The sequence below is a fragment of the Brienomyrus brachyistius genome, chromosome 1, assembly GCF_023856365.1.
Source record: "Brienomyrus brachyistius isolate T26 chromosome 1, BBRACH_0.4, whole genome shotgun sequence".
NCBI lineage: Eukaryota > Metazoa > Chordata > Actinopteri > Osteoglossiformes > Mormyridae > Brienomyrus > Brienomyrus brachyistius.
The window spans coordinates 45467793-45486043 of NC_064533.1; the positions used below are offsets into that span (position 1 = coordinate 45467793).

Consider the following 18251-nt stretch of genomic DNA (forward strand, 5'->3'; position numbering starts at 1 on the left):
AAGACACGGAACACGGTAAACATCAGGCCAGCCGCTGTGCTAAACGATACCGGGGTGAAACTCACCCGAAAATGGCCATTCATTTTCTCAGACTTATTGAGCGAAACTTCACAGAGCTGAACCCTACGCACCATTTCCCTGAGGCACATCTTACTGACTCCTGCGTGGAGAAATTGCCATCCTCTAGCCAAAGATCCATAATCTCACCAAAAGAGGGGGCACCTCCCAGGTCAGTCCACAGCACTGTCAGGGTCTCCGTCACGTGGTCTCAGAAATTCGAATAAAATCCTCATCACTAAGCTGGATTTGTAGACTCCAGTCGCCATTATTCTAACACGCATTTTCACAAATCATCACGCAATTTGCAAAATCAAACAGTTGTTTTTTTTTTTTTTATCAGCGGGGAGAAAAAAAATGCACTTAAGAAATCGTGTTCATTCGTGGCCGCTATCGATTCTGACAGATGACAGAATATCGGCAGCCACAAAAGCCTCTGTCACTTCTTAGAAGTTTCCTCATCTCGAGCGAATGTGACACGTTAACTACGATGGGGAATGAGTAATGTAAAGTTAGAGGTCTACGCGGAAGGTCTCAACCCGGCTGCTATGGAGATGCTGCTGTGAAGTCCCACATCTTCCCTGTCAGCAGGAATACCAACGGTGACAACCGTCTGCTTGGGATTTGTGTAGGAAGGCAAACCTGCACGGATCAGCCCGAATCCACATGATATCCAGTTACCATGCGAGCCATTTACATACAGTAGACGGCTCATATTTGGAGGTGCAAAGGCATGCGCTTGAACTTAAATACCTGTTTTCTTAAAATTGGTGTTAGCGTAGCAACAAAAATGTTGCTAAGCCAAAACTACGCATATGTATATATATAATATATATATATATATATATATATATATATATATATATATATATATATATATATATATAATACCACGATCCTCCCAGCAAAGGCACAAAATGCGGAGCATATGAACATACTTATCGCTAGACTCTATAAGTAGCTTAACTAAGGTGGGTAAAACAAAGAAAATGGCTTAAAAAATTAAAAAGGCGTACACCCCAGGTTATTACCGTCGTCAACCAAAACAATCATCTAAAGGCAAAGCGAGGCAAACTATACGATATCAATGTAAGAGTGAGGCAGGGAAACGAGCCAGTAATACAGAGGAGCAAGGGAGAAAGCTGGAAAACGCAGAATGAGAGAGTTTCGCGTGGAACCATGTGTTATCTAGGCTGGGTAGCAGCTCCATTAGTAGTGTGTTACTACCAGGGTTCTACACCTGAGTTCTGCTATTGGCTTGGTGTATTAGTGCGACATTTGACAGGCCGCGTCGGGGGGAAAAAAAAACAACAAAAACACTGTAAATGATCTTGGTAAAGAAATTTTAAAGCAGTCGACATAAATGTGTGCACAATGGTATTTTGCTTGCACGCCTCAGCACCTGCGGTTATATAATGCTTTGCCACCTTAATACCGAACGCCGAGCCTTCTAGTCTCCATCCCGTACACATCCGGCATCGTCTGGGCAGAGGATCAGCCGAATGTTCCCCTGTAGCTCCCCATCCGCTCTTTTCTGGTTATTTCCACATGCCTGTTCAGCAACTCAAGTGTGCATGTACTTCTTGTTTATGACATATTGAGAGCAACACGGCTGCTGATCAAGCAAACATGCGCATATATATTTGACTTCCTCACACATACCTCATTGTTATGTAATGAGAATTTGTAAAATACTTCGTACCTATAATTGCACGGCACGGCTTGCCTTGTGAAATGGCACAGGCAGCTGGGCAGTGAGTCAAAAGATGTGTTTTCTTTCATTATTTGCACTATCTGCTTTTGTCCTTGGCTACATACATCTGCTGCCACCATCAGGGCAGAAGAGAACTGAGGAACTACACTACTCACCCAAAGCCCAGGTTCATGTCATATATAGATACACCACAATAAAAAAGGAAACTAGTCCACTTTTATTTGCTATTTTGAATAGTAAACAAAACGTCAGGGAAATAATGGTGATGGTTGGCACAAAACAGTGTGACTCAGACCTATGTAGTCATATTTTATTTAAAAAAAAAAACATTTATTTATTATATTTGTAACCTAAAATTAGCACTAACGTGTGAAGCAAGCCAACACACAAATACATAAATAGACTGATGAATAAACAAACAAATAAATGAATAAACAGCATGTATAAGCTTCCTGACACATGTGCAAACAAAATTGCATCTATGTTATGTTGCAAACCTCCTAGGAACTGTCACGGTTTTGTACAACATGGTTCATAAGGGGGTGCCAGGAATGCTGGGAAATTCAATTTCAGCTGCTTCCTCAGGATCATCACCGCGCCACCGGACCTGTTGCTAATAAACTTGTTATTGCGTCGCCGCCCATGGTCTATGGGCCAGGGAACTGGGTGCCAAGTCACACCTTCAGCTGTAATCAACTGTCACCCCTCCTCCCCCCAGCACAGTGCATCGGTGTACACAAATAAGCACTGTATACACTAAAGAGAGAAAAAGAAACGTAGAATAATAATAATAATATTAATCATCGTCGTCGTCATCCTGTCCAGGGTATACCCCAGCCTCGTGCCCTATGCTGCCTGACAGAAGATCCAGGCCTCGCTTTTGCAAAAATAACCAGGATAACCAGTAGATAATATTAATAATAATAAATAAATAATATAATAATAATAATAATAAAAGAAACTAAAAAAAAAAAAAAAAAAAAGGATTGTGCTTTTCACCCTGCCACCGTCGCAATTAGACTCAGTTAATGCTGATCATTCTAGCTGGTTTGGGAGCCTGAAATGATCAAATCTGCAAAGAAAACAACATCCGTCCACTTTCACACTCCAGTGGAAGAGGTGGTCCCTCACGGCAGGACTACCTAGTCCTGCCATCTGGAGAATAAATCGAGTGTGAAGTACAGTATAGTTTGGGACCAAGCTCCGTAGCGGCGGCTCAGCAGTTAGTTCATTAGTTCCAAACTTCCAGGGATTAGGAGCACATTCATTCTGTGGTTGGGGGGGGGGGGGGGGAGAGAGGAGGGCTTCGAGGGGGAACGGGACGACCAATCTGCTGAGCACAGGGCATGCTTATGCGCAATGTACATAAACAGACTCTTCCCCTAGAGAACAGGGTTAGGCAGGTGGAGAATGTATCAGTGTCGTTCCCCCTCCCTCGCTCCTCAAACCCTCCCCGCCCGATATCTCTGATCCCACTCGTGCGGGGCGAGGGCGTCAGCGTGGTCATCCCTGGCGTCCCCAGCCCGGCCGGGTGATGGCTAGCGGTTTCTGGAAGGCCCTCGTACCGTCTGTCACGCGGCACCCGGCGAGCAGGGCAGGGCAGGGTGGGAGCTGGCAAGGGCCAGCCGGGGGGGAAGGGGGGGGGGGGGGACTGAGTCACCGAGCGGCTGTCACCACAAACGCAATCGCAGACGAGGCCAAGACGCTGCAACCTGGGAAACACTGTGGAGACCTTGATCCGTTTCACGTTAGCAACATACACTACGCGGTGTTTTTAATACCTATACCATAAAACTGTGTTACACAGCCAGTACACACATATTTGTCATTTCCAACCATTCAAAGCACATACGTCTGAGAGCCTTGCAACTTGGGAATACAACACACTGCCAGTCTATTGCCTGCTTTTAATCAAAACTGACCGGAAGGTTCCGGTTAACTTATCGCATGTGCCATGTATGTAAAATCTCTGCCGCAGTTTCGCAACCAAAATGTAGAAAACCCATCCAACAAAAACAGCACACGAAATCAAACACTGGCGAACATTAATAGCCGACAAATTCCCTCCACAAGCTCACATTTAAAGGCACACTTCTAAAATGTTGTCCATATACTCGCTCATTTATGGTTCTTTGATTAACGCCGATGCTTTATAAAATGATCATCCTTTGGGGCTGATATTTTTTTTTTATGCAACGGAAAGCTAAAAAGATTATTTCTGAGCATGAAAAAAAAAAATAGCAGCGCTTATTGGATGACAATGTTATTTTCCAGGGATGGCAATTAGCATTTTTATCGCAAAGCTAATTCCATCAGCATGGACAGGAACACGGGCAATGCACAGAGAGGCTGCTCTGCCTATTGAGCAAATGAAGTCCCCTCTCTAATGCCATTTTCTCCTCCTTCAGATCACCAACGCTTAATATTCACCAGCAAGATAATCCTATATAGGCAGAACCTAGCTGCTGCAATGATTGATATAAAAAAGAAAACATTAAAATGGTATTACCAGCATATAAAATGGGATACATTAATACTACAGGGATCACAGGAAGGTTATCTGTTAACTATTTATTTAGTTGTTAACATTAAAATATATATTTTTAAATAATGGCAAAACAATTTTACTAAAAAAAAAATCGAAAGTTGATTTGGAGGATTTTTTTTTTTTAAGGATGTGATGTTTATAAATAATAGAGAAATGGAGGAGATGTTATTTTGTGTTCAATCACCTCTCCATACCTGAGGGCTTAAGTTGTCTTTCAAACCCCGCTTTTAATTCGCCAGGAATTGCCTGGAGCAACCTGGCCAATCCTTATTATCAAGCTTCCGTTAGATGACTTTCTAGCCAAGTCCTCCCCTGTAGCCCTCTCTCCAATCAGCATTTCACAGGGAGCCAGCCGGCCTCTATGGCAATGCGATGTGGGGGGGCCGGGAACACTTTTAACCTGCTGCATCTGCCCGCGTCCTGCTGTTTGCCCAGTGTGGCGTGGTCACCTTGTTTCAAGTCAATGCGGAAAAGGGGCTATTCTTTCCTTTCTTGCAGCATAATGGCGAGAAAAAATAAAGTTGTTTTAATTATCTCACTTAGGTAGTTTTCTATTGAGAGATTAAGGACTCACACCTGTTTATTCAGGAGAAGGAAGAAAAAAAAAGGAGTTAAAAGCAAACTTAGCCCTGAGTTCCGGGTGGAGTGCACTGAAAGGCAAAATTACATGGAGCTAAAATGATTTAATGGTAGGCTATGCAGGTTTAATTTTGTGGAGCTAACTGTAAGAAATGTGGAGACAGGTGGGTCATAATTCTGTCGGGCGTGTTGGGGGGGCACCTAAGGGGGCTGTACCTTTTTGCTGGCCGCGACCCCATCCTCGCAGTCCAGCACGGCGCAGTCGGCGTCCAGCGAGGCGAGTTTGCGTAGCTTCCTCTCGTCGTTCCCCGGGACGTAAAGCACGGCTCGGCGCGGCAAGTAGCGCAACGTGTGCTGCGAGCGCCGGTCGCCAAGGCCTGCCGGTGGCGGCGACAGTAGCGGTGTCCATGCCGACCGGCGGGGTAGGCCTCTGTCAGGGTAGGAAGAACAGCATCCCACATGTGACCCGCCACCAAGCACTCTTACTAATGGCAGGATTAAATAAAAATAATAAATCAATATATCAACATTGCAACGTTGGCTCACCACTGTTCAAGGGACCGGCAGAAAAAATTCGGATACCAAATGATGTCATTTCCTGCATCATTGCAAAATGATATTAACAACAAAAACTACATCTGTGCTAGAAAAGTAAATATTACTAACTTTTATTTTATTTTATTGTATGAGAAGCATGTTGTTTTCTCCCCCTTTTGTGGTGAGCATCTTAAAGCTAGTTAACAAATCTACTGATTTGGCAGAATACCCCCCAGAATGCATACAAAAACCAATATGGACAGGAGTCCATAGCCGCAGTACTAATGCTGAGCTTGAGTTTGGCTTTCAAATCTCCATCAGTATTCTGGGTCAGTACGCTGGCTTCAAAATCGACAGGACGCTAAAGCATTGTAGCTTTCCCCGGATCTTTAACTCGGTACAAAAAGTTTGTTTTTCTTTCGGATCCCCATTCAAGTGGGGAAGCGACGCTGACCTGAGCTTTGAAACACTTTATCACAGGCGACATCAGAGGCGATTGTTCTGCTCTCACCCTAACGCACAATGGCTTAGCAGATACAGCTGAATCAATCTATTAAGAGCCAGGCTAAAGTGGGAGACAAAGAGAGAGAGTGACTGATAGGACTGGGGGGGGGGAGATTAGAAGGCCCACAAAATAATTAAAGTTTGACTACACAACAAATTTGCATAATACTTGGTACTAATTACTGGTGGAAACAGGAGTGTAGTTGTTGTAAACAGTGCTAGTATCTGAGCAAACATTAGGGGCTGAGCACAGAGACCAGGGTCCCCATTCATTCAGGGTCCTGCCTGATGAAAGCACTCGCCCAAACACTTTTTATTGGTTCAGCTGCCTCGCACACATTTTATCACCCGTGCTAATAATCCCAGTTACGCTCCTAACATCTTAATTATTTGTTCTGTACGTTCGAGGTTGCTTGAATAATTAGTGCTAATGACCGGGCAAAATAACCGGGATCATATATATCTAATTACAGTCGGGCACAATTCTCGCCTGCCTGTGTTTTTTTTTCCCTATTCTGCTCCAAGGGATAATATTTGTTCATTGCATTTTTTTTGTGTCCTGCCTCAAGAAAAGCAGCAGAATGGGGACAGAAGGAAAGCAGGAAAGGGGGTGAGGTATCCTCCATTCTGTCTTTGTTTTCTAAAGAAGCTAAAGTCAGTTCAATAGGTACTTAATCCCGTCATCCACGCTTACAACTGCCTTCCAGTATCAATCAGACATAATCTGAAGCACGATGATGCTGCTATATTATGCAATTAAAAGCAATTCAGGTGGTTATTGCTTGGAGCCCAAGTACACAGTGTCTCGGCAGGGATCCCAAATGCTATAGTGTTTAAATTTGGTTAGTAACAATATCTCCCACGGGGAAAGGGGAGGAATATGCAGAATCCTCTCCTGGTGTGGACCATGAAACAGAGGAAAGGGGAGGAACTCGCTGTCACTTGAGGGACAAAAACCTACAGCACCCATATTGATGGTGGGGGGGGGGGGGGGAAAGCAAACAGCAAAATTAGAAAGAAAAACAGAGGGTTGGAGGAAGAAGTTGCGGGCTGGGGTGTGGGGGGGTGACCCAAATGAAGTCCTCTACATTCAGCCGCAGACCACTGTGGGGTGAATGTTAAAAAGCTATTTTAAGTGGCCACTTGAAAGGAGAATAATTTACAATACAAGAGAGGGATGCTCACAAGAGGACGGTAACAGTAATTAAAGAATGGATTCTGTTAAAAAGAAAAGCATCAGTGAAGCACTGCCCACCTTCAGTATAAGGCGTGCTGGCTGGGCCTAAAACATGCCAACCGGGCCTAAAACAAAATCAGGACCCTAATAAAGAGCACGTCCGCGATCCCACGGCCGTTTTCCCCCGGCTCCATTTTTTTATTTGCTTTTTCGACTCAGCGGGGTTTCGTTTTGCTGTACCACGGCCCCTCCGGGGAACAGGAGGTGGTTCCCCCCGTCACCGCCAGTTTCCTCCCGCCGCGGCCAGATCCCACGCTTGAGAACGATCCCGCGCGCAGCCACCCGACGCCCCCGGCGCGCTCGCATCGCAGACCCTTTTCAACTGTTCTGCGGTTGCCTGGATTTTTTTTTGTGAATTCACCTATTTGCTTCCCCGCACAGATCTTACAGGGAGGTAAAACGAGCTTTGATGCAAAAAAAGAGAGAAGCGAACACAAGAGAAAAATAATGATAAAGGCACGTGAAAGGGTGGGGGGCGGGGGGGGGGCAACGGTGGCACTTTCAGTTTGACAAAAAAGGTGATCGTTCTCAATTAAAAGAACCAATTGGCTGCAAAGTATAGCCCGAAATCTAAAGCACTCGTTCACGGAATGGGGGAAAAAAATTGTAACAGACAGCTTAGGGCCATTTCAAGCGTACTGTAGTACAGCGGAGTGTGTGTGGTAGGGGAAAGGAACAGCAGTTTGCGGAGGACGGCGTGTAAACGTGGCTCGGTTTCAGCCGCAGACGGCTCCTGTGGCAGCGGGCTCGCGCCGAGTTCTCATGTTCAGCCACAACAAATTGCTTGAAAGTATTTTCTTTTTTTTTGTTGTTTTTATCATTGTCAGCTGTGTCCATGGCTTTAATGGAGACGGGCAGTGACGGCGAGATCCGGCGTCGACTTTCGGTGAAAAAACACACAAAAATACAATACCTGAGAAGCAGTGTCTCTTGGCAAGAAATTGGGCAAAATGCTGAATTTCCGAAACACTAAGACAGACACAAAGAATACGGATCTCTTTTAAACACCCCTTTTCTCCAACATACAGTTCGAAAAAGGTAGAATGCAGTTACATATTAATGCCCAATAATTGTTTCAAATGCAATGTTTTGCTCATCCTTACAATGAAGTGCTTGTGTTTCATTTATTTTGACTTATTATTTTGATTTCTTTAGGGTGTCATTCCACATGAATAAACTGGCTATATCAAAATCACTAATTCAGTAAAAATGTCTTCCAGCAAGATGTTTTACGTGGCAGTTTTAAAAACGAAATAAAACGATAAATATAAATGAATTATCTACAGCTACCCAGAGCCATTTCCTGGCCCCTCGTCTCTCGATCCTCTTCCCCTCTGGGGTGTCCCCTCGACGTCTGACAGCAGATTCTCCTAAATGCTGCAGAAAACAGGTGTGATTTAGGACTTTCGCTGACAATATGCCGCCCGTTTGGGCCCAGCGAGAGAAAGCCACCGCACCTCATGTTCCTCCATTCAGCAACATCGCCGAACGTTTACACTGCTAGATATGCACTTCCAGGACATTTTATTCTATTTGGGCGACATCTATATCCAGAATGACAGACCCATTGTGATATGATAACAATGTAACACAAGAGCAGTTGTAGCTACATGTAACATCATACGACCGTGTTAAAGTGTTGCAAGTAGCATAAAGTGCTCTATGAATATATCATGAAGACTACATTCTTTGGAAAGAACAAAATCTTGGTATGTCTCGTGAGAAAAGTAGGAGGTTGCAATGGTAGGTCTTCAGCCTGCAGCAGAACAGAGACAGCAGTTCACTTCCGCCACTTAGATAGTCGTAAAGCTTACTGGTAGAAAACAGTAACACTGGCACCAACTGAAATGACCTTTGTGGTGAAACGTACAGTAGCTCGCTTCAGACATGCGAATTTCAATTCTTGTTTTCATACATGCCGACATCTGTTTGACATTTTCCAGCTATTAAATCACAAAATATGACTTTGGGTTTAACAAACCCTGAAGTAAATAATTTTTAGATCGTTAGACAGACACGGACAAATAAACACAGAGACACACACTCACACGCATACACACATTTTTTTTTTTTTTTTAAATCAGGTCAGCTTGCTTGCCTTGAGGCCACTGTGTACATATTTATGGGTCAAACTTCAAGGGACCTCCTGAAGTTTCTGCATGTTAATGGCTTTCAGCGCCTCTCTGGTCCTCATTAAGGCAGCTATGGGCTGGGATCAGGCCTGGCCTTGCAAGCTATAGCACCCCTAGAGGAGGAAGCAGGAAAACTCAACAACCCTCCAGGATTTGCCTTTTCTGTTCACTTCTTTGCCAGGGAGCCGGTCTACTGTTCAGTTAAGTTGATGGATGTGACATCACTATTAATGGACTTATACTAAGCCAAACAAGAATTTTATTATTAAACCATTCAGGATTGCAAGATCAAGTTTCATAAACACCACAAAATGCTTTTTCCATTTTACATATTTTCTAAAATCAGCTGCAGCACTAGCGTTTCATCACCAGATTAACACCTCACGCACCATTTAGTGACAGAGGCACTTCAGATGCATTTCGATTGGCCCATTCGCCCGATGTGCTTGTTCTTGGATTACAGCTATAAAGCACAGAACCTAAAGGAAAGCCACCCACAAGCGCAAGAAGAACCAGCCAAGTCAGCAAAGGCAGAGCAGGGGCTGGATTCATACCCACAATCCTGGAGGTGTGAGGCAAAAATACGACCCGCTGAGACAACGAACCGCTCTATTATAAGAACATCTGTGCTTATATTGAAATTGCTAAAGCTGTGTTAAGTATTCATGAAAGTGCAATAGAGCGCACTCATAAAATATTATATGAATTATGTAGAGTACACTTATGATAAGAAGATTAAATTAGAATCACTTGCAATAAGACTACATAATAAGAAAGTAATAGGTCCTAATATATAATTAATTAAGTTATATTAGTCTCTAATGTAAGAATTAAAAAATATATTCAGACAAAATGCCAGATTGCACAATTATTTCTTTATCATCACAACTGTAAACCCGCGTCCTTCCATAAACCAGAATATCAATATATCTATTGCTTTGCTTATGATTTTTTTTTTAAAAAAACATGCATGCCCACAGAGCCAGGCAAACGGGGAAAAAAAACCAAAACGAAAAGGCAAAAGTCATCAATATTTATCTCACTTTATGTCTTGTCTGGAACGTTCACACCTCTAAAAAAAGCAGTGAAAACAATCCCAACGAAAGCTCGGTCCCAGCGTGGGGCTCTGCTGCCTTTCAAGCCCGAGTTCTGCACACACGGGGCCTGTGTCGAAAAATGTGCCGAAATCAAGCAGGGGGCAAGAAAGAGGGGCAAAGGAGCTAATCATAGTAGGCTTTCTGCTCGGCCTAGGGCCTGGCTGAATGATCTGATCCTCCTCCAAATGGGATCAGCTGGTGGCGGATGACCCTCCCAACAGCATCTGAAGAGCCACACAAGGGCCTGCTTGTTCAACTGTCCTCCGCTTGGCCTCATTAGGGCGGATTTTACGCCTTAATCTTCACAATGAGGGTGAAGTCATAGCAGTTATCTTCAGTAACCAATGAATCTACCTGTAATCCGCCTGAGACGCAGCCCACCCCCCCCCCAACCCTCAGTTTCTCGCAGTACTCAGTAACAATGCGCTCACTAGCAAAAGGCCCCCACTTTAATGCGGTCCTGCTCAAGGCGCCCCATTTGCTGCCATTTGAGCTGTCAAACATTAAACTCTTTTCTCTAGCCTCGCTCTTGTCCGGGATCCTCGGCTGAATGAGAGGTAATGTCTGTATTGGAAGCACTGGAAGCGAAAAAAATAAAAAAATAAATAAATAAAAAAATCCAACGAGGCTAATTTGCCAGAAGTTAAACCCTAATAGCCCTTCAACCGCCAGCTTCTGCCAGGCCTCACAGCTGTGAGGTAATAAAGATGGGCAAAAAAATAAATAAAAAGGACACGCAGCCGACCACTTGACTCCTGTGTTGTTTCCATACGGAATCTCATTGAGGACAGATGGGGGGAAAAAACACTGTATTTAAGGGAAAGAAAGAGAGAGCGAAAGAAAAAAATCTAGGAATGTGGAATACTGGGGGGGGGGGGGGGGAGTTAGCTTTTCACTTAGCATTTTTATTGACTCTTGGAAAACAAAATAAGGAGGCATTTTTTAAGGGTGCGCACTGTGCAGTAGACATTCAGGCCTTTGCGGGCCCATTGTAGCACTTTGAAGGGAATAAAAGGAAACCCCACTGCTTAAAATCCAGTGGAACATCCCTGCAACAGAACACAACTGTTCCCCTTCTGCATGAATGGGAGGGGGATGAAAGCGGAGACGGACTTCTGAGGTGCGCCGAAAGACAAAGGCAACAAAAGTGCTGATCACGAGGGAATGACACGACTCGTAGCGGCAGAGGGACGTGGAGAAAAGGGCCCGGAGAACAATGGGTGCTTCCAGTCAAGTGACACGTAGGAGAATCGAAAAATCCACACAAGAGGTGTCTCCTACTCGGGAGAGAGAAATAAAAAACCTACAAGGGACCCGTCCCTGTCAGCTGGGCGGTGGTAAACAGGGAGCAGAATCTGGAGTCGTCAGGTCACCCCCAGACCCGGGAGGGGCCGGATTCCCATCCCCCGCCCCCCCACCCCACGAGGACGGCCACTGTGACACTGCTCCACACTGACTCCTCTGGCTCCAGTCCTTTTCTGTTTTGTTCCCTCTGTGTACTTTTGAAGTGCTTCTTTGAATACTAACACAATCACCTTTTTATCTTCCGAAAGACAGATTTCTACAAACACGAGTCGCGCCCTTCCGTCTCCTCTGCTATTATCAATATTCGGTATGGATGGGGGGGTTAAAAAAAAAAAAAAAAAAGTTTTATTATTATTATTATTATTATTTTATTATTATTTTTTTTTTAAATTACAGTTCCCCTGAATTTTCAAAACCAGAGGAAGAATGAATAGTGCTTGTTTGTCCATTATCATTATGTAAGCTACCACGTTTCGGAATAATTACCGCCACCTCATTTCCACTATGTTGTTTCAACTGAAACCATCTTTCATAATTTGCAAGAGGTAGCGTGTGCTGCCCATTTTAATGACTGGAAACACCTCATTTACAGTTAAATCATGCCACCTACAAAGAAACAGAATTTAAATGAAGGCCGTGGAGAGACCCACGGGAGGCCAGGCAGTGAGATTTGTTTGACAAGTATTTATCAAATCGTCCCATTAAGTGATACACTGCTCACTCACTCACACACACATACACACACACATACACACACACAGTAGTCTATATCCATACATTTACAAATAGCACATAAAACACATACACAGACACACACAAAACCCTAGTAGATACTTTCATGCGTGTGCACACCACCTTAAACAACCTAATCAAGTTATTTTGATAGACCGGAGAATTCCCCACTGATTAGAGTCAGACACTTAAAACTGATCACCTCTTTGTTCCCCGTGTCGTGGGCTAACAGGCTGACAGGCCGGAATACTGTAACGCTGTCGTTTTGCTGATAAACGCTTGTCTAAGACCTTCACAGTAGCTCGGCGTTAACTAAAGGCCATTATTTAGCTGCCACCGCTGCTGATTAATGGATAAATGTGGTAATTGATTAGCAGAGGAGTGGGAACTAAAACAGAGTTCAGCATCAATAATGACTTCCTGACAAAGGTAGCTGACATAAAATGTAAAATGATAGCCTGCAGCGAAAACGTCATCAAAGAGCGGCAATTCACATAAAGAGGCTGCCCACTCTCCTGCATCCTGCATTTCTTTAGTCCTTTTCTCTTGGTAATTCTGTCAGTTAAACTGACAGGAACCATTATGGATGCCACTCGTCAATTCACCTTCATAAAACAAGCTGTAAAACAGCAAATAAGAGGCTTATACAGCTTCATTATCCGGGGGCGCCCTAAATCATGGCGGAAAGAGGCGTCCGTTCCCGTGGGTTCAGCCTGGCGGGTCAGACAGAAGCGCCAGCAGGCTGACGTCCTGGCTGGGCTCTGGGAGCGGATTAGCCAGCCGAATGCTAACAGAGAGAGAGTGCTAATGGTAGGCCTGCAGTGCGGGCAGGCCTTGGGCTAGTGCGTACCGTCAATAAACCCTGGGAATATGGCGTTCGAAGCTGGCAGTGGAAACTCGCTTCCTAACTTATGCCTGTTTTCTTATGGGAAAAAAATCCATCCATCCATCCATCCATCTTCTGTACCCCCTTGTCCTATGAAGGGTCATAGAGTTCTAGAGCCTACCCCGGACCATCTTATGAAATTTATTGAAATACACGCAAAAATGTCCTTGTTCTAATTACTAGGTTTGGGAGCAAAAGGGGGACACTGGCGAGGACATGGAGTCACCCATTCACAAAAGCACTGTAACACTGCAATTATTTAACAGTTAACTACATGGAACAAGACAGAAATGACGTGCCCAGGCAGACAGATGGGGGCTACATCTGGAGCACTTTCCTTTCCATGGCACAGCAGCTCCTGGAGACCCCCGTTTGATTTATCTCATGCAAATGTATTTAGATATTTCTCAATATCGCCATGGCGCCGCCGCGCATCCAATATCCGCGGGTCACGCGCTCCAGCCGCTTCCCGCTTCCGGGCTGCGGAACAGACCCAGGGCGCCGCAGAATAGCGCGGCTGAAACTTTGCTGAGCCAGTAAAAGCCCGCGGAAGCACACCTCTGTCTCGCAGCCCAATCAGTAATGCATTACACGCTCAGAAGCCCCACCCACACATTCCTTGCCTTAATACGGTCTTCCTATTACCGTCAGTCCATTTAATTAAACAACTAAATAAGCTTCCAGCTGCCAGGAGAGGCCAAAAGATTACACTTATACCGAAAAAATCCTAACAGGCGCCTTTTTTTTTTGTAGGTTACGATTTCTATAAACTATTTAACTTTTGAGGTATACTACAACAACCACACAGTACAATTACAGGTGCACAAACATTTCTTTGCTCGCGACCAGCCACGTACCCAGGTTCGGACCCTCCTCGAAATTTATTTGTGACTGCAGGCCCGTTCTGTTTTCACATATCTGTATATTACATTTAGCACCTTGCAAAATAAAACGGGAAAACGGCAACTAACGGGACAGTGTGTCAAAAAACAGAACCCAAACAATATTAGTAGGCAAAGCCTACGGGCAGTGAGAATAGAGCAGGAGTCGCCTGCTCACGCTTCGTGTGCTATCTGCCTCCGCGAATCTATGTCGCGTCACACTGGGAAGCTCCAGGGGTGTTTAAAGGTCACTCATGATTAACCCTTTCAAGGAGACGCCGACACACACCATTTAATTAAATTCAAAGTAATATAGAGGCAAAGAATTTGAACAAGGAAAAAATTCTTTTCATTTATATCCAATGATTGTTTTTTGACTGACGTTTTTTCTAGCATTTGTAACAAAGCAACAATTTTATATTTCTCTTTGTTTATAGCCTGTAAGAGTGGGATCATGCTTTTTTATTCAGTCATTTATCATAATAAAACGGATTATAAACGGATCATTACAATGAAATCAATTTAAATAATAAACCACCATTATGCCGACAGAGGTTGGGGCTACTGCCTTGAACACAGTGCTGTATTAAATGCATGTTTATTGACACTGACTTGGAGAAGGATAAATGGGCAGCGTGATGAAAGGAAAACGCAGGACAGTCTGCGGGATGAAAGGTGACTCCTGAGCAATCGTAATAATTGCCAGCAAGCGTGGACAGGGCTGGCGCGACACAAAGCGCTTCGACTATTAGCTAATACAGGGCGTCCAGAAGCAACGTGCGCTATAAATGCCCAGTACAGCTTTGCCCGGGAATCTGCCGATCGACATCAGCGTTAGCGCTGCGCTAGGCTGGCACAGGAAGCGATTGCCGGCCGCCCCTCCGCAGAGAGCTCTGAATAGGCCCTTCACAGGACAGAAGACGAGGACAAGGGCCGCCGTGGTTTGGACGGCCAGGGGCGATTGATTATTGTTTGTTTTGGGTCGGTTCTATGGGGGGGGGGAGGAATGGAGAGCAGGAGCGCGGGGAGATGCACTGCATCTACATGTCCCACTCTCAAAGGACTCTCCAATCTGTGGATTTCCCCTCTGTGCTCTATTGAATATCACCTCCGCCCCTCCAATGCACCACCAGGCCTCATTATGCATGCGCACGTGCACACGAACACACACACACACACACACACACACGATTCATACCTCTCATGCCTTCTTTCCAACTCCAAGTCATCTGGATTTTCCGTATCACTACTCCACGTCGCTTGGGCGAGATCTCGCTGCTGCCTACAGACCACGTTTGTCAAAACTCAGCACAAGTTTACGGCAGCAGACAAGCCGCGGTCTTATCACCAGTCCTCTGGCCAGCATCCAGAACAGTCCGTTCCAAACCATATGGGCACATTTGAGCATTTTTTGATGTTTGCATTGCAGAGAACGCATCCCATTAAAACCTAGCTGACTAGACATTTTAAACCTCGCCAGCCTCTGAAAGAGACAAGAATATCTAGGTTGTTGATCGGCCTTTAATTTTGGAAACGCATTCATTAGTTGAATTCCATGTAAAAGGTGTTCATCAAAGCAGCTTACATTTCCCATGTGTTTAAAATGCGGTCTAAACACAGGCAAGGGATTTTCGGCACAGGCAAGCTGTTGTGGTACGAGCCATAAGAGACAGGGAGAGCGGATGACAGTCATTCAGCTCTACAGGTGGGGAAATCCAGTCATTCTGAATGGGGTTAAAATAATGGACAATTAACATAACTGCAATGGGGCTCTGGGGAATGAGACACCCACACCAGAACGAAGGCACAGCATCGCAAGGCAGGTCAGCTCAAGAACGTCTAACAGTGGGGGGAGGCTTAGGGTTAGCAGATGACAGACCGATTCCTCGTTAGCCTGGTTTTCTATCTGTGACGCACTTTTGTACAGAAATGAAACAAACCTGTTCTCTTGGATTGGGTTCCCAATGATTAGAGACCCATTACTCAAGGCACAAGGTTTAAACCTGGTAGGGTTTGCTGTGCCCCCCAGTGGCAGAATTCACAAACTACAGAAACATATTCAAGATCAAGCTCTAAAAAAAAAAAAAAAAACACATTAATATGCATTAATATGCAATAAAAAAAAAATATATATATATATATTCACACACACACACACACACACACACACACACACACACACACACACACTAAAACTTGTAAAAATTTTTATGCATATTTACTATTGCAATTTCATCAGGAAACACAATGTGTTTTTTGTGTTTTTAAGTGTCACAAGTACTGGGACAGGAACATTTCCCAGAATGCACCGAGTCCCAGGTGATCTCATTACAGGTTGCCACACTTGGACACAGACACGCTCCGAGCGTCTCAAAGAACTGCCCGGCAAAGCCCAGACAATCAGACTTGGGGAGTGCAGACCGCCGAGCGCTCAGTTCTCACGATTAGCGATGCGAGTGTCGCTAAGGGGCATGCCCCCCCCCCACACAGAGACAATCGACGCGGCCCGACTATCAAGCCAAAGCTGCCCAAACACAAACAGACAACCACTTCACCAAAGGGGCGAGCAGAGAAGATGTCCCCCAGACATTCAGCCGTCACCGGGCAGGTCATTTCTGTCGGAGACCCCACAAAACGCGGACTATTATTGGTGTCAAAGCCTAGTGCGGCCGGAACCATGGGGATGAGTGTGCGGACCCTAGCCTTGCTGGTGGGAAGGGCCCCATTTCCGGAGGTTGGCACATTGCCCCGGCACTAAGGCCCGCATGGGCAGGCAGAGGGGTCCGAACAGAGCCAGCATCCCAGCGTGCAGGAAGGGGACTGCACTAGGTTTTCCCAATACCATGTTACGTAAAAACACAGCGTGTAGGCATAGGACCCCAGGATGGACTCCAAATACCGAGCACCTTCCCGCTTTAATGCACATGCATCAAGCGTCAGCATTTCGCAAAGCGGCCCACCCTGAAAAACAACAAACTAAATTCGAGCGAGAAAACAGCCACCTAAATGTGCTAAAGAAAGGCCTTTAACCCTTTTCAACTCTCTATTTCACATTTAAATTTTATTTAGCAGACTTCTGTCCAAAGGGATGATGTGAGGCCAGTAGCATGCTGCAAACGTATGCGCAGTCTAGGAGCTCGCTAGATTAGGGGCTGCTAGGCCGAGCATGTAGCGAATGCCCAGGTAGAAGCAGAGTTTAAGCAGGAGCCACACAACAACTTCTAACAAGGCAAGAACCTAATAAGACTAAGACTTTAACAAGATGAGAAGTGTTTCCTCAAGTCCAATATTAATCAGCCATTTCATATGTTTGAGCGAGTGCCCTATAGTGAACCTGATCACATGACCAAACAATGATGAAAGGATTAATTATACGAATAAGTGTGTTTACTATGCCAAGCGTGGCGGCCAGAGGCGCTGACCCTGCACACAACACATGGGGAGTTATGAACAATAAACACCTTCGGAGGTTCGCTGCTTTTGCCAGACTGTTCTAAGCGACAGACAATTATGAGTCTGTTAATTACAAGGATATCTTTGACTTTCATTGTTGGCGTGCTACAGAAACGCTGCAAAATCATGGGCGGTTTATGCGCGAGAGATGATGGAGTATATAGCACTCATACTGACTGTTTCTAAACCCCGCCCCCCCCCGAATGCACAGCCCTGGGGTGCGGCCAGCGGCTTTTGTAATTCCCTTCCAGACCCCCCCCCGTCCTTTTCATAGCCCACGAATCCCTAAACTCTGCAGCTCAGATTCTTTAATTAATACTGACTTAGACCCAATGGTTCCCGACACATCAGGGAGTTTTCGGAGGCTGTACCTGCGATGCCCCCGCCAACGACGCGATGGTGTCAAGGCTGCGAGTCGCTCGCCTGTCCCCCAAGGCTCAGTCGAGATTCTGGGGACAGTAATTAAAAAGTGAACCTTCCTCTGTTCGAACACGTACTTGATTAACAGCATTCACCAAGATCGGTGAAAATACGTAATTTTTTCTTACAATCTCCAGGTCTTACATCCTTCTATCGTGGTTTCTTCCAC

General features: G+C 45.1%; 1 protein-coding gene across 2 annotated transcripts in view; it reads right to left on the reverse strand.

Moving 5' to 3' along the window:
• The window catches only part of clybl (citrate lyase beta like), a 54105-nt gene that overhangs the window by 20538 nt on the left and 15316 nt on the right, over positions 1–18251 (reverse strand). Inside the window, exons 2-3 of one of the 2 annotated variants that reach the window (XM_049015124.1) lie at positions 18034–18111; positions 5115–5328 (exon numbers count right to left, since the gene is read on the reverse strand). In XM_049015124.1, the coding sequence (XP_048871081.1) occupies positions 5115–5328; positions 18034–18111 (292 nt within the window). The remainder of the gene's footprint in view (positions 1–5114; positions 5329–18033; positions 18112–18251) is intronic. The other variant, XM_049015133.1, reaches the window with a different exon arrangement.